General features: G+C 43.7%; 1 protein-coding gene across 1 annotated transcript in view; it reads left to right on the top strand.

Annotated features, from left to right (window-relative positions):
- LOC140133433 (vomeronasal type-2 receptor 26-like) overlaps positions 1 to 6,528 on the top strand; it is a 55,220-nt gene extending 48,692 nt beyond the window's left edge. The window contains exon 5 of the mRNA XM_072153662.1: positions 5,621 to 6,528. Coding sequence (XP_072009763.1) covers positions 5,621 to 6,528 — 908 coding nt within the window. The remainder of the gene's footprint in view (positions 1 to 5,620) is intronic.
- The last annotated feature ends 19,342 nt before the right edge of the window (positions 6,529 to 25,870 follow it).

Raw genomic sequence — 25,870 nt, forward strand, 5'->3', positions numbered from 1 at the left:
CCACTTCCTGTCTGCCTCATGCACTTGAAGCTGAGTCCCATAATTCCCTGCACCGGAGCAAGAGAGTGGCGGTTCTCAGTGAAAACAAGCATGAATCAAGTGCAGATGAATGACTTCACATGTAAACGGCCAAGTCCATGGTGAAAAAGCAATAAAACTATTTTGTGCAGGATTCACCCTAAGGTGGTGGATGAGGTCCTCAGGGTTCCTGACTCACAACAGGGTCTTTTCTTAAGTTGGACTTCTGTCTGACTTGTACTTATTAGGAAGGAAACCAAGAATGACCAAAGTGGACTATCTGGAGAAGTGTGAGAAGTAACTCTTTCTTTTTCAGGAAAGTCCACGCCAGCCACACCTCCCTGAACAAACTGTCAGATAAAAGCAGATGCACACAAAGGGAAAAGCAGGCTGTCATGGGAGTTGTTAGAGACTTCTACAGTGACATTTAGCTCTACAAGGAGATGATGGCGGAGGGCCGGATGCTGCCGTCACTGAGGCAAGGACTGGTCATTGTCTTGTACAAGCAGAAAAGAGAGAGGTGCGACATGAAAAACTGGCACCCCATCTCTTTGCTCAACGTGGACTATAAGATCCTGGTCAAGGTGCTGGCCAACAGGCTGAAAGGAGTCATTGGTAAGATTGTCCACCTAGACCAGTCCAGTGGCGTCCCCAGCCCCAGGATCAAAGACAACCTGCAGTAGGAAGTAAGCTGCTGCATTTACACGGCCTGGTCTGCTTGGACTAGAAGAAGCCCTTCGACCGCGTCATGGTCCGGGCCCTGTGTAGGTTTGGTCTGGGTAAGACCTAATGTACCTTGATATCCACAGCTCAGTGTTGCTGAATGGCTGGAAGACTGACCACTTCCCTGTGTCAGACAAGGCTACCTTCTCTCACCTTTTCTTTTTGTTTACGTTATAAAGCTGTTCGCGGAGTATACCTGGCACTACAAAGAGATCAGAGAGATCACCGCACCAGGACCTGTGCTGGACAATTTTGTGCTGACCGGCGTTCGGTGATGATGCTCGTCCAGACCTGCAAGGAGTTCCGACAGCTCTTCTTGGAGGGGAAAACTCTTGTCCTGCGTAACAAGGTGCTGCCCATAATCCAGTATGTAGTGCTGCAGTGGCCACCCCCATCTGCAAGGTGGTTACCAAGACTGTTTTTCCTTTTTGGGGGGCTCAAAGATGGACCGAGTCAAGCGAGCTGTCATGTTAAAGGAGCCAAGCAAGGGTACAAGGGCATCCTGGACATCTCCATCTTGCTTTGAATTTCTTTTGTTTGTGACTGTGTGTGCAGGACCCTGAGCAACTGTGACAGACCTAAGGGAAAGCTCATGTCTCACTTTTTCCTCCTTCCCCTCTTGAGGGGCCTCAACTCGGAAAACTGGGATGCACTTTGGTACTATGCCCAGGCTGTCTGTTTTGTGAGGGATCACCAACTGGAGGGACTCAAACTTGCTCAGTGGATTCCAAAGATGTGTTGGAATCAATTCCGGGAGTCACCCAGGACACGGCTAGGATTGTTTGGGTTAATGTGTCTTGGAGCAGACTGTTCAACAGGCACAAGAACTTATTGTGGATGGGCATTCAGGGGGGGCTGCCCCTCCTTTTTTCATGTATGTCCAAAGACTGAGCAACACTCCCTACTGCCCCAGGTGCCCCTGAAAGGAGGAAACTCTGATGGCACCTGTTCTGGGAGTGCCCATTTGCTTGGAGCCTGCTGGACACCCTGGAACCTGAATTTGCAGACTCTGTGCCCAGGAGCTCCATGCCGTACCATGCGGTACTTTATGGACTGTTTCAGGGCACTTATGGCATTGAGGATATCAAAGATGCCATCTGGTACGCCAGCAGACTCTGCACTTGGCACAAGACAACCCGTCAACATTGGACTGCTTCACACTGGTTCTGTATCTCTACTGCAAGGAAGCAGTGAGAGCAGTTCAGGCTATGCTCAACTTGATGAACCCCCTGCTGTGAGCTGCCTCGACACCCCCAAAACTCAACACTTTACTCAGGGAGAATCCCAGCAGCATCACCATCCGGCTACCACCAAAAACCCATTCTGCACTGTTTTGGACTTTTGCAGGGGATTTTGGTTTTTGCATAAATTAGACAAATTGAACAAACCAGGAAGTAAACTTTTTGCAGGTTCCCCTTCCTATTTTTTCCCCTTGTGAGTCTGTATTTCAATAAAGCATCAGGCCAGTGATCTCCCGACACTTTCCCCTTTCTCCCCATACTCTTTCCCAAATTCAAACTAGGTTGTCGCCATAATTATGTGTGTTTAGTTAGATACATTGACCGAGCAGTGTGCCAGTGTAGCATTTTCATGGCATGGTTGGGCTAGATACTCTGATGTGCTGTAAATGCTAGGAGTAAATCTTAATATATTGTGGTCTGTGCTGTGGCAGAGTATGTGGTGTATGTATGTATCCTTAAATATTGCACATATCACTATAATGTGACTTATGCTCTATAAATAAAGCATTAGATAAAAAATACCCCCTTTTGCCAGTGTTGTTTTTGATGGTGGTAAGAGAGAAAGAGAAGGGTGGCAGGCTGACCCATTGCATTCTCTGTGAAGAAGAGGATAGGCTTGCTTCTGTTTCTGCTTTGAGGGAGTATAGAAATGGTATAGTCCATATCATTCCCTTCAGGGGAGAAAAGATAGGGAATTGGAACAGTCCATAATGCTGCATTTCGGCATTCCTCCTTGAGGAGATGAGACTTTTATACAGTACATAAATACTCCCTTGTATGATGGAGTGGGCTAGGCCAAGTCCTCTTCTTCCTTATAGAAATCTTGGTGTCCCAGATGGCATAGTTCCTTAGGGCTTTAATGACCAGTTGGTGATAGTCCAGAGTGGAAAGGGTCTCTCATGCCAAGTGAGGCGTCTACTGGCATACCAGATGGCATCCTTAAATCAGTTTGTAAGGCACCAGGCATCCTGGATAGTTCCCGCTGTGTGTGTCCCTTAAAACAATCCATAAAGCACCGCATGGTGGGTCATGGTATTCCTGGGCACAGAGGCTTAAATTCCTGCTCCAGGGCATCCAACAAACGCTGAGCAAAAGGGCACTCCCAAAACAGATGCATGGGTGTTTCCACCCACCTGGGACAGAAGCATGTCTTGCTCAGCCTCCGGGCATACATGAAGGCACTTAGGGGTAGTCCCCCCTTGATCGCCATCCCTGATAATTCCTTGTGCTTGTTGGAATAAGTGCTTGAGTTCCCTATGATTTACTAAAGAGATGCAACCAGGTGGAAACAGAGCAGTCTACAGTTGGGGATCTGTTCCTTCTGCAATAGATATACTGCTTTGGCCTAATCCCACATCATGCTATTAGACTTCTTGTCAGTCTTGGTGTTTTGTTAGAATCAAAGCAGAAAAGTTCTATTTTTATTTTTTTTTAAGAAAGGTTTTATTTAACCTCTGAAATGCTGTGAAATTGGTGAAAAAATGCATTTCCACCGTATTCTTGTGGGCTTGGATTTTACGACTTTCATAGGGTGCCCCAAATGACGTGTCTGCTTTATTCTTTGGTTCGGTGCAATCACAGGGATATCAAATTTATATAGATTTTATAATGTTTTCATACATTTACAAGAATTAAAACCTCCTGTACAATTTTTATTTTTTATTTTGCCATCTTCTGGCGCTTATCACTTTTTCATACTTCAGTACACAGAGATGTTGGTGTTGTCATTTTTTGTGTCGTTTGATGAAGTTTTCAATGCTTCTATTTTAGGACTGTATGGCCTTATGATCATTTTTTATAGAATTTTTGAATTTTTTTCAAAATCGACGCAATTTTTTTTACGTAGTCAAATGCTGTGAAAAAACATGATTATATTTTGCTTTTTTAATTAATTTTTTTAACTATTTTTCAGACCCCCCCCTCCCCAGGGTACTTTAACTCTAGGTTGTCTGATTGATCCTAAGGCAGTATATGGGGATTTTGCTCCTCATTCATTACAATGTGTGAATCGCAGATTGTAATGAATGGGTTAAAATGAGACAGAAGGCTTCAGAAAACCCAAGGTTGTCATGGAGACAGATTGGCGCCCCTATAACGTCACATGGAGCAACGATCTTTACCAAGATGGCAACTCCATCTTATTGAAGCCATCAGCAAAGCCCCAACTAGCACCTGATGAGTAACTCTGGTGAGTTACATAGTACGACGCATCCGATGTGTGTAGGTAGAGGTTAAGGACGCAGCCAGTGTACAAGTTAAGGCTCAGCCACGCTCCAGTGATGCTCATTAACTATACTGGGAGTCAGCGGTGTCAAAGTGCTTCATGCCCTGGGACCAGTGACTGCTACAATAACCCATTGGCCAGTAAAGGAGATGCCCATGCTTACTTTCCATCTGCCCAAACAGCATTACACAGTGTATGACTCTTGGTGCAGTGCAGGGACCTACTGAAAAAAGTAGTGGTGGCTTGGAATGATGTGTTGTGGGAAACCTGCCACAGCTACTCGATTGCTTTTTGAAGCTGTTTGTCTCAACCAGCCAGAATAGCAGTTATAAAAAGGGCAGCAAATTTAACATGTTAGAACCAGGGCTTGTGGGTGGGATGGGTCAAACTTCTGCTTTTTATCCATTGTTTTGGTATTTGTGAGATGGTAGGGACAGGCTTGGTGATGGTGGTGGTGCTTGTATTAGTAGTGTCACATCCTGCCTTTGCGAGGAGAAAGGTTGTCAGAGGGACCTTCCATGTTATTTTTGGTGTGTCATCCACAGCAGCTCATGTTATGTTTTCATGAGCCTGGTCACACATATGGTGTAAATGGTGCAATGGAGACCCTCCAGGCTAACCTTTTGTGCCCTTACTCTTCCACGTATTCTTCTGGCTACCTCGAGCTTTGTGACCACCACCTTTTCCTCAGAACAGTTCAGCTCATCGTCTTACAGTCTCTGTGTCAGCCTATGCAATCGCTGAGAGTTAAAAAACCCTGCAACACATCAGGACTGTATGAAGCAAAACAATTTGGCCCTTTGGAACCCATCATCACTAACAAAATGCCCTTAAATAGTCTTTAACGCCTGTGATTGGTGCCAGCACCGATAGTGGGTGTTATCTGGGTGTGTTTGCTTCAATATGCTCTGCCATACACCCGGCTCGGCGGTGTCCGTTGTACAAGACACGTCGGGTAGGAGTTAAACAATTATTTCTTTGCTACTTCTTGTTTTTTTACCACATCTGACAACAAGTAAACTACTGTATATAGTAATATAAATTATATCAATAGCAAAAATCAGATAATATCTATAAAATTGTAATCCGTCAATGATGGGTAAGGGATCCACTGCTGCACTGGTCCATACGTCGCCTTCTAACTGCTGATGTGATGTTTCACATCATATATACTTTATATATAGGGGCTGCTCTTATGCGCAGTTAGTAAGCTGTGTTGTAATATTAAGTGTCTACAATGTTTTCATTATGTATAACAACAAAATGCATATCTTTCGGTGCCAAAACGCCTTGGAAGCAAAAGTGTGTCCTTTCCCCAATCCATATCCACACCTGTCATTCTCCTCCCCAGATACATAGATATTATTACCTTGTAATATATTATTATATAATATGTAGTATATTATTCCTGCAGATGCCGACAACTGTGTACAATGTGAAAGTGATGAATGGCCGAATGCAGAGAGAGACCGATGTCTTCCCAAAGTGATAGAATTCATCTCTTACCAGAATGACCCAATGGCTTCTGTATTCTCCTGTCTCTCGCTCTTCGGATGTCTTGTGACCGGCTCCATATTCAAAATATTTATTTCCTACCAGGACACTCCTATTGTTAAAGCTAATAACCGGAACCTGAGTTACCTCCTCCTGGTCTCCATCTTCCTCAGCTTCCTCTCTGTCTTCTTGTTTCTTGGTCGTCCCAGTGATGTCACTTGTAGATTACGTGAAACCAGTTTTGGAGTTTTCTTCTCAGTTGCCGTCTCTTCACTTCTCGCCAAGACTGTGATGGTTTGTGTGGCTTTTAAGTCCACCAAGCCTGGAAGCCCCTGGAGAAGATGGCTGAGTGTGAAGCTGCCCTACACCATAGTGTTGTTGTGTTCATCCATACAAGTGGTCATCTGTGTCATCTGGTTGTCTATTTCTCCCCCATTCCAGGACCTGGACACTCAGTCTTCTCCTGGGAAGATCATCATTCAGTGTAATGAGGGGTCAGATATCTGCTTCTACTCCATGTTGGGTTATATGGGGCTCCTGGCAGCGGGCAGCTTTCTTCTGGCTTTCATGGTGAGGACATTACCGGACAGTTTTAATGAGGCCAAGTACATCACCTTCAGCATGCTGCTGTTCTGCAGTGTCTGGATCTCCATGATCCCGGCTTATCTGAGCACCAGAGGGAAATACATGGTGGCTGTGGAGATATTTGCAGTAATGGCTTCCAGTGCTGGACTCTTAGGTTGTGTGTTTTTCCCAAAATGTTTTATCATTTTATTTAGATCTGAAAACAATAAAAAAATGGATCTGCTGGGGAAAAGAAAGGAATGACTCTAGAATATTAGCCTCAGTATTACAGCATATAATAGAAATCCTAATCATTTTTGCAATATGGATTATAGGTAGGAAATCCAGAGGACGCGCCCAGTGTTCCCCACCATCCTGCCTGCTTTACTTCTGCTACAAAAGAAGAAATATTAGTGTCCTGAGGACACCGATACTACTGAGTAATATATAGTACAGGGAGTTGTAAACTCCATGCACGATCCTTGCTCCAGGTCATTGTAGACAGTACTTTCAAGTTGGAGGTCACGTACACCACTCCACCCAGTTTCTGAAATGGAAGACTCTCAGTGCTTCAGAGCTTGGCCATTGCTCCCTGTCATGATGTATGCTGTCCACATTAACCCCTTTGCAAAATCTCACTTTTGAATGGGAAAAGACAATCATAGATCCTATAGATAAGAGATAAGCAAATCAAGTCACCGAGATTAAGAGAGATCGGTATTTATTATCAGACACTCACAAACATTGTTTTAAAGTATCGCTTATAAAGTTTAAAAATTCCACTGGACGCCACAACACCTCGCCCGACCTCAGGTTTTGCCTCTTCAGGCTTCTTCCAGGGCTGGTGCCCCCCATAAATACACGTGTGGTGACAGGTTCATGTGTCCTTTTGTTACAAATCAGTCTAATAGCAGCGATTCTTCTGTGAATTCTTTCATATGTACAAAAAAAATACAGACAGAGTCTTACACTACATAAAAACATACATAGATAAATAAATAAGTTAAATTCATTCCCCAAGGGTACCCAAAGTCCTGTGTAATTTAACCCTTCATTCCCCCTACTGCAACAACAAACAGCATGTTGCACAAAACACACATTCCATTTTTAACTCTTCTGTTTCCTAACCTCACATATTGTTAGACCTCTATTATTTTGGATAAAATATTATTATTTTTTATTCTTATTTACTAGCCTCACATGTTGTTAGTGCTCTATTATGCTAGATAGAGCCCAAAGACCACATTATATATGGGAAAAAAAGAGAAAGAAAAATGTCCTATATCTGAATCATCAGACTCCAACACATTACACATTCTTAGCCAATCCTTGTGTAGAGCATGAAACACAGACCCCCCCCCCCCCTCCTCATGGCCAATCACATTCTATTCCTAGCGCACACCTCCATAGTCACTCATAATCAGGGAGAGACAAGCCTTCTCCTAAGGGCCAATCACAATCCTTTCTGGTACAAACTCCCATATCAACAAGAACTCCTCACTGCTACCCAACTCACGCAGTCTTCCTTCTAATGGTCTATTCCTATTTATCCATTAAAGTTATAGCTTTCTTTGGATACAGGGAGTTTAGATGTTTCTTATGAAAAGCTCCTCTATGTAACAGAGGAAATAAGGCAATAAAGGTTTGTCAGAGATTGCACGAAAAACACTGGGGCTTATTTACTAAGAGTTGGCAGATCGCACTTTGGTCGGATATTCTGACATTTTCGGGTTTTGCACGGCTGGGACAGGTATTTAGAAGGGGATTTTGGTGTACACGATAGGATTTTGGCACAATCGTGCTGCCTTTCATGGAACAGAAATTGGGGGGCCGGCCCGTTGGACGATCCGACTGATTCAGACTGAGCGTGGGATTTAAATGTTTCGCATCCAATGCACTTACATACACTGGGAAGAAGATAATGAACTCCGGCGGACCTGAACAGGGAAGCGAGACATGCAGGATATCGGGTGCACGATCGGCACAAGGCATTCCATTTGGACAATCCGGATCATAGAACGCACCAGGGACTGGTAAGTAAATGTACCCCACTAAGATCCAAAAAACTTCTCTCATATTCAACTTTTTTTTTATATGCTCACCCTTCCAATCTGCTATTACCTCCTCTAGTCCAAAAAAAGATTAAACCTGTAGGATTTTGGTTATGTGCAGTTTTAATGTGTGCCGAAAGACCATTAGAAGGAAGACTGCGTGAGTTGGGTAGCAGTGAGGAGTTCTTGTTGATATGGGAGTTTGTACTAGAAAGGATCGTGATTGGTCCTTAGGAGAAGGCTCGTCTCTCCCTGATTATGATTGACTATGGAGGTATGCGCTAGGAATAGAATGTGATTGGCCCTTAGGAGGGGGGGGGGGGTCTGTGTTTCATGCTCTACCCAAGGATTGGCTAAAAATGTGTAATGTGTTGGAGTCTGATGATTCAGATATAGGACATTTTTCTTTCTCTTTTTTTCCCATATATAATGTGGTCTTTGGGCTCTATCTAGCATAATAGAGGACTAAAAACATGTGAGGAAATAAGAATAAAAAATAAAAATGTTAAAAATGTTAAAAAAGTTAAAAATGGAATGTGTGTTTTGTGCAACATGCTGTTTGTTGTTGCAATAGGGGGAACAAAGGGTTAAATAGTAAAAGGACTTTGGGTACTGTTGGGGAATGAATTTAACTTATTTATTGATCTATGTATGTTTTTAGGTAGTGGAAGACTCTGACTTTATTTTTTTTGTACATATGAAAGAATTCACTGAAGAATCGCTGCTATTAGACTGATTTCTAACAAAAGGACATATGAACCTGTTACCACATGTGTGTATTTAATCGCCTATCGTTATGGGGGGAACCATCCCTGGAAGAAGCCTGAAGAGGCGAAACCTGAGGTCGGGCGAGGTGCTGTGGTGTCCTGTGGAAAGTTTTAAACTTTATATTTTAAAACAATGCATGTGAGTCCCTGATAATAAATACCGATCTCTCTTATTCTTGATGATCTTGGTGATATTTACTTATGTTTTAGCATCAGTGAGAGAGCGTCCTTTTTACCAATTGCTCCTCTTGCAAATACCTTTTCCCTCTTTTCCCTCAGGAAACACTTTTTCAGGTGATTGTTTTTACACCCTAGACACGGCAGAGGGGCAGAGCATCCACCACGCTTTCCCAGGACTACAGAAAGGAGAACGGTGCCCTTATTAATTTTGATTAAACTGTATATTCAGTGTCAGTTTTCTGGCATTACTGTAACTCCGAATTAATTGGGAATTAACCATCTGCTCAGATCAGAGTGAACAGGACACTGTCCCTGTCCTTTCTCATAAAAATCGGTAGGGGTGCCCGCTCTCCCCTACCCTTTTCATACTATACATAGAAGTGCTTAACCAGCACATACGACAAGACTCTCCGGTCAGGGGGATGGTGACAGGAGGCAGCACCTTTGATCTAGCCGCATTCGCAGACCACCTAATATTTCTAGTTTCTAACCCTAAAGAGACTTTACCCCTGCTGTGTGAACACGTGGAGCTGTTAGCTGACTTTAAAATAAATATGAACAAGTCAGATATCCTGAACATCTCAATATCCCCGTCGTTAGTAAAGGACCTTAAGCTTGAGTCTCCTTTCATCGGGCAGTTGGAGTCCAACAAGTTTCTAGGTGTTAAAGTCTGGAGTGACCCAAGTCTCTATATAAGTAAAATTTTTTCCCGACTTCTGGCTACCATTTATTAGATACTAGAGAAATATGAATTACCGAACATCTCATGGATGGGTAGGAAAAATGTGCTAAAAGTGTAAGATCTTATACCCTCTGCTGATGCTACCAATACCCGTCCTTGGTAGGTTCTTCAAAGAACTTAAGAAAATGTTTTCTGCCTATCTATGGAAGTGCCTATAGACTTGCACACTCACTGTTGACACATTAGAAATGAGAGGGAGATCTGGGGCTACAGGATGTGAAATCTTTTTACTGGGCGATTCATGCAGCAAGGGGACTCTCGTGGTGGGCTAGGGAGGAGACCTCCTCACTGCCTCCAGCTAGGTCACAAATGGAGAATGCTTATGGGGAGTTTGGTGGTCCTGTTCCCACATAACCATGTTTTGGCAGGAAGTACAAAGCAAACCAAAGTTCAGATCTCATTTCCAGTCATATGTATGCGGCTAACACAGGGGGGGCACCAAATTGTCAGGAGCGGATTTGACAACACATTTATTGGCGGCGGCAGAAGCTCTGATACCCCTGCACTAACGGTTTTGTATGTAATGTTTTTTATGCAGACCTACAGACAACATTACAACCCTTTATGATGTCAGTATGTGTATATATATATTTGGCTCTCATCTCGATGTATAGAGCCAGAATGTAATCTTAATTGAAAAAAAAGAAAACATTGGGGTCTGTGCAATTTCTTTTTATGCGAATGAGTTTGCCTATTGTAGAGTTTTAAATAACATGCTTCAGAGGACACATAACTTCACGGAGTATCACATTACAAGCAGTGGGTTTGGTATATGGGGAGATGTTTATGGTTTTATCTTCTGTAAAAGAAATGACTAGAAAGTTGATGCTTTTGCCGTGTACAGCAAAAGGAAATTTTAAATTCATGCAACTGGATTTTATATAGTTCACAATCTCTATGGCTTCTTGTCTGGCGCCTCCCCATACCGAAAGGAGGCCATCGATATACCGACCATACCACCTGATATGGAGAAGAAAAGGATTACTTTATGAAAAAAGAAAAAGCACTTCCGCGATGTACATGCAGGTAATTGCGATTCCTATAAAGTAGTTGCTAACGATAAGGTAAATAAACCTAAAAGAGTTGGAAACCATAAAAAGTGCTTACGTAAGCGAGAAACTGGATCTTCCACCTCAAAACATGCACTCTGCTAGGTCTGTAGAAGAGACAAGATGTCATCTATTTTTACAGATTTTTGAGGCATTCTAAATACTTTTCTTTCTTTCTAATTGTGTCTAATACAGTAGTCTGTAGTCATGTGACACCAGTTCAACAGTGGAATATAAGTCAGTCTAGCAGATTGTCCCAGCTGCTACTAACCTTGACGGTTGGATGATATATGTCTTCACCAGCTTCCCTAAGCACTTACAAGTGCTAGTGTATAGAGCCTGCAAGCCCCCCGATCTTCACCAGAGTTCTCCGCAAACCGCAATGGGTTTCCCTGCCAGCGGCAGATGGTAAAAGCTTGACCGGTGGCGGCAAGTAGGGGCGAAGACAGGCGAATGGCAGAGCAGACTCAGGAACAGGAAATTGTCACGGAGTAATGGACACGAACATAGGTTTTGAAGTACAGAAGCGCACAGAGCAAACTGAGCAGACAGAGGGCTGGAGTACATGATAGAGACCTGTTACACAAGCAAAGGCTAATGGCTCAGGAAACACATTTTTAGCCCATCCTACAAAGTGGATCAAGTGACTTCAGGAGGAAGTTGCAAGATAGGGCAGCAGTGCAGAGCATGAGCCACCAGAGGGAGTGCAGTGAACAATTTGGATATTCGCCACAAGAGGGAGTCAGAATGCAGAATCATGACTGCAGGCAACATGCATACTTGCCACTAGAGGGAGATAGAAGGCAAAGACAGCAGAATCATGACAGTACCCCCCTCTGACCACAAGATAGAGACTTCCTTTAAACATCTGGGAGTCTATGATTTAATCAATCTCATATTCTTAATGGTCTTCCACGAGAACTGGCTTGGGTGGCATGTTGGACGTAGAGAAACTATTGAGTATTAATAGCTTCAGAAGTGATACATGGAAGACATTGTTGATCCATAAGGATGGTGGCAAAGCAAGACAATAAGGCACAGGATTGATTACTTGGGTTATAGAGAATGGACCAATGAAACAAGGAGCAAACTTCCTCCTAGTTACTCAGAGTCGATTAGATAACCAGACTTTATCTCCAATAGACAATAATGGAACTGAGCGTCTCTTTTTATCCTCATGCATTTTGTATTGGGCTGGCATTTTCTGCAGGCTAGCTTGGACCTCTGACCAAATGGTGTTAAATTTCTTAATCTTAGCATCAGCAGCTGTTACAGCGGAGGAAGGCATGGTCGGAAAAGCAGGTAAATGAGGATGCTTACTGCAGTTGTCAAAGACAAAGTTGTCAGTAGTTGACAAAGAAAGGAGATTCAGAGGAAGACTCATGAAACAGATTATTGTGTGCAAACTCGGCCCATGGTAGTAATTCTGTCCAATTATCCTGGGCTGTGGAGAGATATAACCGCAGGAACTTCTCCAGTTCTTGATCTATCCTCTCAGTTTGCCCATTGGATTGTGGATGATGAGCAGAGGAGAAGTTGAGTTTGATTTCCATTAGATCACTAAGAGCTCACCAGTAGAGATGAGCGAACACTAAAATGCTCGGGTACTCGTTATTCGAGACGAACTTTTCCCGATGCTCGAGTGCTCGTCTCGAATAACGAACCCCATTGAAGTCAATGGGAGACTCGAGCATTTTTCAAGGGGACCAAGGCTCTGCACAGGGAAGCTTGGCCAAACACCTGGGAACCTCAGAAAAGGATGGAAACACCACGGAAATGGACAGGAAACAGCAGGGGCAGCATGCATGGATGCCTCTGAGGCTGCTTAAACGCACCATTATGCCAAAATTATGGGCAACAGCATGGCCATGAAAGAGTGACAGAATGAAGCTAGATAGCATCTAAAACATCCAATAATTGACCCTGACACTATAGGGGACGGCATGCAGAGGCAGCGGCAGCAGGCTAGAGAGTGTCATGGCGACATACCCTAAATGGACTCAGGCTTCAAACCAATGGGTGGCAGAGAGGAACCAAAGGAGGTGAGCAAGAAGCGCTCAAATAATATCGGTACATGATAAAAGTTTGCCAGTATATTTTGTGGATTACACAGCAGGGTGGCGACAAAGTTAACATGGAAGCCATGAAAACAACCCAAAATTCTGCCTGACACAGCTCGTTTGATAAGGGGACCATGTATGGAGGCAGTGAACTAGTAGTAGATTAAAGGTGCTGCAGTTAAAACTATGTTAGTTGGATCTTGGCATGGAGCTGGCGCTCCGCTGCCAGGCGAGCTTTCGCCAATCCAAGCCCCTGTCTCTAGGTTACTCCCCAAACAGCACTTCTAAGAACCTTTTGTATAAGATCAAGTGTAGTAGCGTTCTTATAAGTTTAGGATATGCCGGGTGAGGGGAATGTAAACAGATGCGCAAGAAGCGCTGAAATAATATCGGTAAATGATAAAAGTTTGCAAGTATATTTTGTGGATTACACAGCAGGGTGGCGACAAAGTTAACAAGTTTGATGTGGAATGCCCTGTAATAGCTCTTGGGCGGTGTGCCTTTTATCGCCTAGGCTCAGCAGTTTGAGCACCGCCTGCTGTCGCTTAGCGACGGCACTGCTGCTGTGCCTAGAGCTACCGACTGATGGCGCCATGCCCACGGATGGTAATTCGGAGGAGGAGGAGGTGGAGGAGGGTTGGGAGGAGGTATAGTAGGCCTTTGAGACCTGGACCGAGGTAGGCCCCGCAATTCTCTGCGTCGGCAGTATATGACCAGCCCCAGGGTCAGACTCGGTCCCAGCCTGCACCAAGTTAAGTGTAGTAGCGTTCTTATAAGTTTGGGATATGGCGGGTGAGGGGAATGTAAACAGATGCGCAAGAAGCGCATGATGCGCATGGAGCTGGCGCTCCGCTGCCAGGCGAGCTTTCGCCAATCCAAGCCCCTGTCTCTAGGCTACTCCCCAAACAGCACTTTTGTATAAGATCAAGTGTAGTAGCGTTCTTATAAGTTTAGGATATGCCGGGTGAGGGGAATGTAAACAGATGCGCAAGAAGCGCTGAAATAATATTGGTAAATGATAAAAGTTTGCCAGTATATTTTGTGGATAACACAGCAGGGTGGCGACAAAGTTAACAAGTTTGATGGGGAATCCATGAAAACAACCCAAATTTCTGCCTGACACACCTCGTTTGATAAAGGGACGATGTATGGAGGCAGCTATATGGACGACTTTTGGAGGTAGCAATGGAGACAACGTGTGGAGGCTGCTATGGAGACAATTTAATTTGGATAGTGCCTGTATGTGGCAGTCCCAAAAATTTTTCAAACCAGAGGAGCAGGTAGGTGGCCCTCCAGTAAAATGGAATAGATTGAGTGCCTGTATGTGGCAGTCCAAAAAAAATTTTCAAACCAGAGGAGCAGGTAGGTGGCCCTCCAGAAAAATTGAATAGATTGAGTGCCTGTATGTGGCACTCCCAAAAATTGTTTAAAACAGAGGACCGGGTAGGTGGCCCTCCAGAAAAATTGAATAGATTGAGTGCCTGTATGTGGCACTCCCAAAAATTGTTTAAAACAGAGGACCGGGTAGGTGGCCCTCCAGAAAAATTAAATGCATAAAGTACTATAGCTAGAGCCAGTGGGCCCTGTCAAAAAATAGCCAGTTTCCTCTGCTTTACTGTACAAAGAGGAGGAGAAGGAGGAAAATGAGGAAAAGGAGGAGTGGATCAATTATTCAGGTTGAGCTTCCTTCACCTGGTGGAGATTGGAAATTATGAGAAATCCAGGCTTTATTCATCTTAATAAGCGTCAGCCTGTCAGCGCTGTCAGTCGACAGGCGTGTACGCTTATCGGTGATGATGCCACCAGCTGCACTGAAAACCCGCTCGGACAAGACGCTAGCGGCAGGGCAGGCAAGAACCTCCAAGGCGTACAGCGCCAGTTCGTGCCACATGTCCAGCTTTGAAACCCAGTAGTTGTAGGGAGCTGTGTGATCATTTAGGACGATGGTATGGTCAGCTACGTACTCCCTCACCATCTTTCTGTAAAGATCAGCCCTACTCTGCCGAGACTGGGGACAGGTGACAGTGTCTTGCTGGGGTGACATAAAGCTGGCAAAAGCCTTGTAAAGCGTACCCTTGCCAGTGCTGGACAAGCTGCCTGCTCGCCTACTCTCCTTCGCTACTTGTCCCGCAGAACTACGCACTCTGCCGCTAGCGCTGTCAGAAGGGAAATACTGTTTCAGCTTGTGCACCAGGGCCTGCTGGTATTCATGCATTCTCACACTCCTTTCCTCTGCAGGGATGAGAGTGGAAAGATTTTGCTTGTACCGTGGGTCCAGGAGAGTGAACACCCAGTAATCGGTGCTGGAATAAATTCTTTGAACGCGAGGGTCACGGGATAGGCAGCCTAGCATGAAATCTGCCATATGCGCCAGAGTACCAACGCGTAAGAATTCACTCCCCTCACTGGCCTGACTGTCCATTTCCTCCTCCTCCAACTCCTCCAACTCCTCTTCTTCTGCCCATACACGCTGAACAGTGAAGGACTCAACAGTGGTCCCCTCTTGTGTCTCGCCAACATTCTCCTCCTCTTCCTCCTCATCCTCCTCCACCTCCACCTCCTCCGATATGCGCTGAGAAACAGACCTGAGGGTGCTTTGGCTATCAACAAGGGAATCTTCTTCCCCCGTCTCTTGTGACGAGCGCAAAGCTTCCGACTTCATGCTGATCAGAGAGTTTTTCAACAGGCCAAGCAGCGGGATGGTGAGGCTGATGATGGCGGCATCGCCACTGACCATCTGTGTTGACTCCTCAAAGTTACTCAGCACCTGACAGATATCAGACATCCACGTCCACTCCTCATTGTAGACTTGAGGAAGCTGACTGACCTGACTACCAGTTCTGGTGGAAGTTGACATCTGGCAGTCTACAATCGCTCGACGCTGCTGGTAAACTCTGGATAACATGGTCAGTGTTGAATTCCACCTCGTGGGCACGTCGCACAACAGTCGGTGAGCGGGCAGTTGGAGGCGGCGCTGCGCTGCCCTGAGAGTGGCAGCATCTGTGCTGGACTTCCTGAAATGCGCACAGATGCGGCGCACCTTCGTGAGCAAATCAGACAGATTGGGGTATGTCTTGAGGAAACGCTGAACTATCAGATTTAACACATGGGCCAGGCATGGCACATGTGTCAGTCTGCCGAGTTGCAGAGCCGCCACCAGGTTACGGCCGTTGTCACACACAACCATGCCTGGCTTCAGGTTCAGCGGTGCCAGCCACAGATCAGTCTGCGCCGTGATGCCCTGTAATAGCTCTTGGGCGGTGTGCCTTTTATCGCCTAGGCTCAGCAGTTTGAGCACTGCCTGCTGTCGCTTAGCGACGGCACTGCTGCTGTGCCTAGAGCTACCGACTGATGGCGCCGTGCCCACGGATGGTAGTTCGGAGGAGGAGGTGGAGGAGGGGTGGGAGGAGGAGGAGGCATAGTAGGCCTGAAACACCTGGACCGAGGTAGGCCCCGCAATCCTCGGCGTCGGCAGTATATGACCAGCCGCAGGGTCAGACTCGCTCCCAGCCTCCACCAAGTTAACCCAATGTGCCGTCAGCGATATATAGTGGCCCTGCCCGGCAGCACTCGTCCACGTGTCCGTGGTCAGGTGGACCTTGTCAGAAACGGCGTTGGTCAGGGCACGGATGATGTTGTCTGACACGTGCTGGTACAGGGCTGGGACGGCACATCGGGAAAAGTAGTGGCGGCTGGGGACCGAATACCGAGGGGCGGCCGCCGCCATGAGGTTGCGAAAGGCCTCGGTCTCTACTAGCCTATAGGGCAGCATCTCCAGGCTAAGCAATCTGGAGATGTGCACATTAAGGGCTTGGGCGTGCGGGTGGGTTGCACTATATTTGCGTTTCCGCTCCAGCGTCTGGAGTATGGAGAGCTGAACGCTGGTGGATGCTGTGGAGGATCGTGGAGGCGACGATGGGGTTTTTGTGGCAGGGTCCTGGGCAGGGGGCTGACTATCAGCTGACACAGGGGAAGGAGAAGTGGTGTGCACGGCCGGAGGTAAACGGGCTTGTTGCCACTGAGTGGGGTGTTTAGCATTCATATGCCTGCGCATACTGGTGGTAGTTAAGCTAGTAGTGGTGGAACCCCTGCTGAGCCTGGTTTGGCAAATGTTGCACACCACAGTCCGTCGGTCATCCGGTGTTTCCTTAAAGAACCTCCAGACTTCTGAAGATCTAGCCCTCGCCGCAAGAGCCCTCGCCACGGGAGCTTCACTAGTTGACACATTTGGCGCTGATGCACCAGCTCTGGCCCTGCCTCTCCGTCTGGCCCCACCACTGCCTCTTCCAACCTGTTCTGGTCGAGGACTCTCCTCCGTCTCAGAAGCACTGTGTTCACCCGGCCTCTCAACCCAGCTTGGGTCTGTCACCTCATCATCCTCCGATCCCTCAGTCTGCTCCCCCCTCGGACTTCCTGCCCTGACAACAACTTCCCCACTGTCTGACAACTGTGTCTCCTCATCGTCGGACACCTCTTTACACACTTCCACTACGTCAAGAAGGTCATCATCACCCACAGACTGTGACTGGTGGAAAACCTGGGCATCGGTAAAATTGCTCAGCAGCAACCGGACAAGTGGTTTGTGACTGTGGGAAGGGTCCAGAAAACAGTTCCTCAGAGTATGCCGGTTCAAATGCCAAATTTTCCTGGGAGGGGGCAGACTGGGGGGGAGGAGGCTGAGGTGCAGGAGCTGGAGGAGTGGCGATTTCGGTGACATGGGTGGACTGCGTGGAAGACTGACTGGTGGACAAATTGCTCGAAGCATTGTCAGCAATCCACGACATCACCTGTTCGCACTGTTCTGGCCTCAACAGTGCTCTACCACGAGTCCCAGTAACTTCAGACATGAACCTAGGGAGTGTAGCTCTGCGGCGTTCCCCTGCTCCCTCATAAGCAGGTGGTGTCTCACCCCGCCCAGGACCACGGCCTCTGACCCCTGCAGTAGTTGGACGCCCACGTCCCCGCCCTCGTCCTCTACCCCTAGCCCTCGGGTTAAACATTTTTAAAATGAGAGTTATAACTTTAATTTTTTTTTAACTTTTTTTTGTGTTTTTTGTTTTTTTTTGTGTTTTTGAGTTTTTAAAAACAAACAATGCTATCCTATAGCTATGGCTATTTTCTAGCCAAGTATGAAAGCACACTAATATGCCAGATGAGATGACACTGAGTTATTAAACAAAATAAACGTAAAATAAAAAAGGACAAATGGCAGACTGTGCCTAATTGAAATCCAACCCCTACTAAATTTTCCCACTTCGGTCTTTGCAATGGATATGTGCGTCACTAAGCGCAAAACACAGCGGTCGCAAGTCTCACTACAAATTGCTCACAATTGGCTAGTAGATGCACTGCAGCAAGTACAGCCACCAGCAGATCAACCAGAAATCAAATATATAACGCTACTGTAGGCGCAAGTAAGCCGTTTGGATTCTCCTATGGCTATTTTCTAGCCAAGTATGAAAGCACACTAATATGCCAGATGAGATGACACTGAGTTATTAAACAAAATAAACGTAAAATAAAAAAGGACAAATGGCAGACTGTGCCTAATTGAAATCCAACCCCTACTAAATTTTCCCACTTCGGTCTTTGCAATGGATATGTGCGTCACTAAGCGCAAAACACAGCGGTCGCAAGTCTCACTACAAATTGCTCACAATTGGCTAGTAGATGCACTGCAGCAAGTACAGCCACCAGCAGATCAACCAGAAATCAAATATATAACGCTACTGTAGGCGCAAGTAAGCCGTTTGGATTCTCCTATGGCTATTTTCTAGCCAAGTATGAAAGCACACTACTATGCCAGATGAGATGACGCTGAGTTATTAAACAAAATAAACGTAAAATAAAAAAGGACAAATGGCAGACTGTGCCTAATTGAAATCCAACCCCTACTAAATTTTCCCACTTTGGTGTTTGAGGTGGATATGTGTGCCACTAAGAGCTAAACACAACGGTAGCAAGTCCCCCTGCTAATTCCTCACAAAATGGTACTAGATGCAAATAAAAAAAAAAAAAAGTAGAACGTTATTGTAGCCCTAAGAAGGGCTGTTGGGTTCTTGGAGAATCACTCCTGCCTAACAGTAAGCTAATAGAACACCCTAACGCTTTCCCTGACCAGCAGCAGCTCTCTCCCTAGCGGCATCCAGACACAGAATGATCCGAGCAGCGCGGGCAGCGGCTAGTCTATCCCAGGGTCACCTGATCTGGCCAGCCAACCACTGCTATCGACGTGTAAGGGTACCACGTCATGCTGGGTGGAGTGCAGAGTCTCCTGGCTTGTGATTGGCTCTGTTTCTGGCCGCCAAAAAGCAAAACGGCGGGAGCTGCCATTTTCTCGAGCGGGCAAAGTATTCGTCCGAGCAACGAGCAGTTTCGAGTACGCTAATGCTCGACCGAGCATCAAGCTCGGACGAGCATGTTCGCTCATCTCTACTCACCAGAATCGAGATGTGAATTGTGTTCGCCTGATACAATCTCATTAGGACACCCATGTAGATTAAATATATCTCGGACGAAAATGAAGGCTAGTGTAGCGGCAGAAGTTAATCCCTTTAAGGGGACAAAGTGTACCATTTTGTAGAATCAGTCAACCATGACCCAGATGACGTTGTACCATTTAAACGGTGTCAGGTCTGTAAAGGGATTAGAGAGTCTGGAGAGGGAAGAGGTTGAAAAAGACCAATAGGCTGCCCAGGTACATTGTTATGTTGAGTACACTGAAGACAGGCAGCATCGTATTCATGTACATCTTGGAGAAATAGACGGCCTCAAATAGTTCCTTGATAGAAATTCGAGAGTCTTTTTGACTCTTGCATGTCCACAAAAGCGAGATGAATGTGCCCAAGCCATCAACTTTGGTCGCAATTCAGATAGAACTAACTTTTCCCAGGTGGTGGAGTCGGAATTCTTTCAGGAGCAGTGGCAAGTTGTATACTCCTAGGATCAAGGATATGTTCTGGGGTGGCTTGAATCTCTTTATCTGCCGCATCGCAAGACCTGGAAAGGACATCTGCATTCCCATTCTACCAGCCCGGGCAAAAGGTAACTCGTAGATTAAACCTGGAGAAGCTTCGAGCTTTGAGGTTTCAGACGTCGGGCTGAATGTAGGTACAATAGATTCTTATGATTCTTATGGTCAGTGTAAACTTTGACTGAATGTAATTCTCCTTCCAACAGATGTCTCCACTCCTCTAATGCCAGCTTAATGGTGAGAAGCCCCTTGCCCCAATGCCGTAATTTTTCTGTTACAGAGAACTTCTTGTAGAAGAATCCGCAAGGATGAGTTTTTCCAGAAAAAGCTGGTTGAGAGAGCACTGCTCCAACCACAAAAAAAGAGGCATCCACTTCCAGAAAGAATGGTAGGAATGAATCCGTCTTTTTAAGAATAAGGGCCAAAAGGAAAGTTTGTTTAAGCAGCTTGAAAGCTTGGACAGCCTCTGGAGGCCATTTCTGGGGGCTAGCTAATTTTCAGGTGAGAGCAGTGATAGGAGCAATAATGGATAAAAATCCCTTGATGAATCGCCTGTAATAGAAAATCCCACAAATCTCTGGATAGCCTTTAAACCTGTAGATTGAGGCCAATTCTGGATGGCCTGGACCTTGCTTGGATCCATCTTAAGGCCTGAGCCTGACAGAATATACTCCAGGAACAACATAGATGGTTGTTCAAAGAGAATTTATTTCCAATTTGCGGTAGAGCTGATTTTCACTGAGCTGGGTCAGAACCTGTTAAACATGATTGCGATGTTCAGGACCCAAACAAGAAAAAATTAAAATGTCATCAAGATAAATTACAACAAGGAGTAGAGTTCATCCCAGAAGATTTTGTTCATAAAACGTTACACAGACCGAATGGCATAACCAAGTACTCATGGTGGCCATCACGAGTGTTGAAGGCTGCTTTCCATTCATCCCCGGGTTTAATTTGGATGAAGTTGTAGGCACCCCGTAAATCCAGCTATGTAAAAAAAAAGTGGCACCATGGATTCTTTCTTTTGATAGTAATTTCATTCAGCCCGTGATACAGGGTCGGTGATCCCCATATTTTTTTTCTACAGAGAAGAATCCTGTGCCTGCCGGAGATGGATGTTCTATGGACAGTATTTTAATGAATTGGAAAATAAAATATACAAGTTTTTATCTTCTACATTGAACCTGAAGCTGAATAATTTTTTACTTTGGAGTAAGCATTTACCTTCTAAACCCAATGGGGCAGATTTACTTACCCGGTCCATTTGCGATCCAGCAGCGGGTTCTCCGATGCTGATTCGTGTCTTCCGGCGAAGTTCACCAAGCTAGCCTGAATGCAGGTAAGTGCGTGTCAAGCGACACATTTTAAAAAAAAATACGGCGGTTTTTCCGAATCCGTCAGGTTTTCTGATGGCCAGGCTCCCCGATTTCCGTTGTGCGCATGCCGGCGTCGATGCACCACAATTCAATCGCGTGCGCCAAAACCGCGGGGCAATTCAGGGAAAAACGGTAATATTCGGGAAACACGTCGGAAAAACGTGATTCAGGCCCTTAGTAAATGACCTCAAATGTGTCACCGTGAGCTGACTTTTCCTTGTTTCTACTGACAGTGTAGAAAGCGTCTCGTATGTAGGTAACTTTCTGCAGCATTTACTATGTAGGCCGAAGGTTGCAGCAGATCAGTATTGTAGGACTAGCAGTACTTATATATTCATGAGGCGCTGTGTACAGTATCCTACAGCTATAAGTTGTTATATATATGCATTGTTATATAATGCACCCATTTGTAACTTACATTTTACAAATGAGTATATTTTTAATCATGCCTGTGTTAATGTCCGATGCATTTATGTATAAATACTGTACCTGTCTCATCGAGCCTTTTTTTAGTTGTATCTGTGTATATGTGCCCATGTACAATATCACAACATGGATGTGCACATATTAGGCACCTGATTCATTTAACCTCATGTATATGTGCCTGGTTGATTGTTCTTGTCTCTCTCCCCCCTCCCGGTTTGTGGTTTTGTTACCGATCATATCTTAAGTACAACTCACCTGCTAAAATATTTCATGCTGCGCTACAAACGTACAAAGAGTATAAAGAGGGCTCATCACAGTCATGTGACATAGTGGCAGTGATGCGTCTGCGCATAAAGCTTGCCCTCGTTACCCCACCACGGATGCACATACCAACAGGACGAGGAGAAATGATGCGGCGGAATCATATGCCGCAGCGTTGCACTTCTATTGGCCAATTAACTATTTATGTGGTTACCTTGACCTGGATTCACCCAGGACTCAGGAACCGGCATAATCGATATGGGTAAGAAAGTCTTTCTTCCTTACTTTTTTTGTTTTCCCAAGTCTGATCCACTGAATGCTGTAAATGTAAATGCCAGTGGTTTGCGCAGGGCATTACTACCCCTGTGACTAGACTAGTTGAGGCCTGTATAGTCTGTGCACACCATAACCCGGGTAAAAGCTGACAAGGGCGGCCACGGTCAGGGACTTGGTGGAAGAATTCCCGAGGGATGATGATGACGTTTCTCTCCAGACACCATCTTGTTCACTGTCATCCATCTCATGTTCAGCCGCCATCTTGTGTAATATCCCTAGAGTTAGTTTGTCTTTGCAGCTTCTGTTTTTCTGTAGTTTCTGCTTATCTTGTTTTATCTTCTGGGGAACTTTCAATGCCTGCTAAGTTACAGGTGGTTCACAGGTGTTTACCACGGTGAAGGAAGCTGTAGAATGGTTGGACAGCAGGGGATTTTAATAAGGGGAATATGAAGTTGTCAAAAATCATATATTGTATGTGGCTGCGGGGGGGGGATGACCTATATTGCCAAGAGTTAGATACTGGGAGCCAGGACCTTTGTGCAGGGGTGAGGGTGTGGGGTGGGGAGAGGATGGGACCAAGGGGCAGGACATTGTTTATTTATTTATTTACTTATTTATTTTTTCCTTTTTTGTATTTGGTATCACCATGGATACATTTTTTGTATTTGGTACTACTATGGATAATAATGACTGTTGCACAAAGGTAAATGACAATAATTAATCTTGTTACATGGAATGTTAGGGGGCAGCGTACAAGACTAAAAAGGGTAGCAATATTTGACATGTTGCAACAATCACTGCCAGCAATAATATGTCTGCAGGAAGCACTTCTTAGAGCTGAGACAATTAAAACTATAACAAAAAGATAGATTGGGACGCAATACACTCTGTGCATTCAGATTACTCTAGAGGTGTCTCTATAATAATACACAAAAATATCAAAATTAAGATTCATGAGCAATGGATTGATGATTATGGTAAATATGTGTTCATATATTGTACCGTATATGGAGTTAAATTAATAATTGCAGGAGTACATATCCCTCCACCTTCCTCACTAATTTTTGTACAAAATTTGTTGGATGTCCGATGATCTTATTGGGGGATTTGAATATGGCGATGTGTGAGAAATTGGATAGACTTAGGGTAGGTAATTTGGGGGGGATGGGTGGAGACACTATATTACACGAATTCAAAAGGGAGGTTGGGTGGATAGATATATGGAGAGATAGAAACTCACAAGATAAAGTCTTTCATGCCACTCTAAAACGCATCAAGTATTCTCACAAGTTTGAAGTAAATTTAAAGTTTGAAGTGAATTTGAAGTTTGAAGTCAATTTGAAGTTTGAAATGAATTTGAAGATTGAAGTTTGAAATGAATTTGAAGTTTGAAATGGATTTGAAATTTGAAGTGAATTTAAAGTGAATTTGGAGTTTGAAGTGAATTTGAAGTTTGAAAGAATTGGAAGTTTTAAGTGAATTTGAAATTTGAAGTAAAGTTTGAGTTTGAAGTAAATTTGAAGTTTGAACTGAATTTAAAGTTTGAAGCGAATTTGAAGTGAATTTGAAGTTTGAAATGAATCTGAAGATTGAAGTTTGAAATGAATTTGAAGTTTGAAATTAATTTGAAGATTGAAGTGTGAAATGAATTTGAAGTTTGAAATGGATTTGAAATTTGAAGTGAATTTAAAGTGAATTTGGAGTTAGAAGTGAATTTGGAGTTTGAAGTGAATTTGAAGTTTGAAAGAATATGAAGTTTTAAGTGAATTTGAAGTTTGAAGTAAATTTGGAGTTTGAACTGAATTTAAAGTTAGAAGTGAATTTGAAGTGAATTTGAAGTTTGAAGCGAATTTGCATTTTGAAATGAATTTGAAGTTTGAAGTGAATTTGAAGTTTGAAGTAAATTTGAATTGAATTTGGAGGGTTTTTTTTAATTGTCAAAAGAGCTTTTATTGTGTATCACATTATAACTACAGTTTGTGTGCATAGTTTTCTTGCTATACAGAATAACTGTAGTTGAAACAAACAATTATTGTTTGAAAAAGTAGGAAGGGTTATAAAAGGGGGGAGGTGTTGTCCTTTCTTTGCTTCATCACGCAGAACTTGAACAGTTCGAATGGGTTATAAGTCCATAAGGAGGGAGCATGAGATGTTAGAGGCGAGATGATGAGAAGGGGGGGAGGTGGTAAGGGATAACTATCATGGAATTATCCCTGTGCATTACTTAAATTGCTAGAACAATACAACTAACAGTAACTACACAGGTAACCAATTTTGAACCAAAGTAGCCTCGGAACAAGCCGAAGTATATTGGGGATGGTTCACGTCTCTGTTTGCTATATTCATATTTTGTTCAAGTCGAGTCTTCCTCTTGAATTTGGAGTTTGAACTGGATTTGAAGTTTGAAATGAATTTGAAATTTTAAGTGAATTTGAATTTTGAAATGAATTTGAAGTTTGAAGTGAATTGGAAGTTTGAAGTGAATTGGAGGTTTGAAGTGAATTGGAAGTTTGAAGTGAATATGAAGTTTGAAATGAATTTGACATTTGAAATCAATTAAGAGTTTGAAATAAATGTGAAGTTTGAAATGAATTTGAAGTTTGATCTGAATTGGAAGTTTGAAATGAATTTAAAGTTTTAAATGAGTTTGAAGTTGGAAGTGAATTTGAAGATTGAAATGTATTTGAAGTTTGAAGTGAATTTGAAGATTGAAATGTATTTGAAGTTTGAAGTGAATTTGAAATTTGAAATGAATTTGAAATTTGAAGTGAATTTGGAGTTTGAAGTGAATTGGAAGTTTGAAATGAATTTGAAGATTGAAGAGAATTTGAAGTTTGAAGTTTGAAATGAATTAGAATTTCGAAATGAATTTGAATTTTGAAATGAATTTGAAGTTTGAATTGAATTGGAAGTTTGAAGTGAATTTGAAGTTTGAAGTGAATTTGAAATTTGAAATGAATTTGAAGTTTGAATTGAATTTGAAATTTGAATTGAATTTGAAGTTTGAATTGAATTTGAAGTTTGAAATTAATTTGACGTTTGAAATTAATTTGAAGTTTGAAATGAATGTGAATTTTGAAATGAATTTGAAGTTTGGAAGTTTGAACTCAATTGAAAGTTTGAACTCAATTGGAAGTTTGAAATGAATTTGAAGTTGGAAGTGAATTTGAAGTTTGAAATTAATTTTAAAATTGAAATGAATTTGAAGATTGAAGAGAATTTGAAGTTTGAAGTTTGAAATGAATTTGAATTTCGAAATGAATTTGAATTTTGAAATTAATTTGAAGTTTGAATTGAATTGGAAGTTTGAATTGAATTGGAAGTTTGAAGTGAATTTGAAGTTTGAAGTGAATTTGAAATTTGAATTGAATTTGAAGTTTGAAATAAATTTGAAGTTTGAAATGAATTTGAAGTTTGAATTGAATTTGAAGTTTGAAATTAATTT

This window comes from Engystomops pustulosus, chromosome 1, assembly GCF_040894005.1.
Source record: "Engystomops pustulosus chromosome 1, aEngPut4.maternal, whole genome shotgun sequence".
Classification (NCBI taxonomy): Eukaryota; Metazoa; Chordata; class Amphibia; order Anura; family Leptodactylidae; genus Engystomops; species Engystomops pustulosus.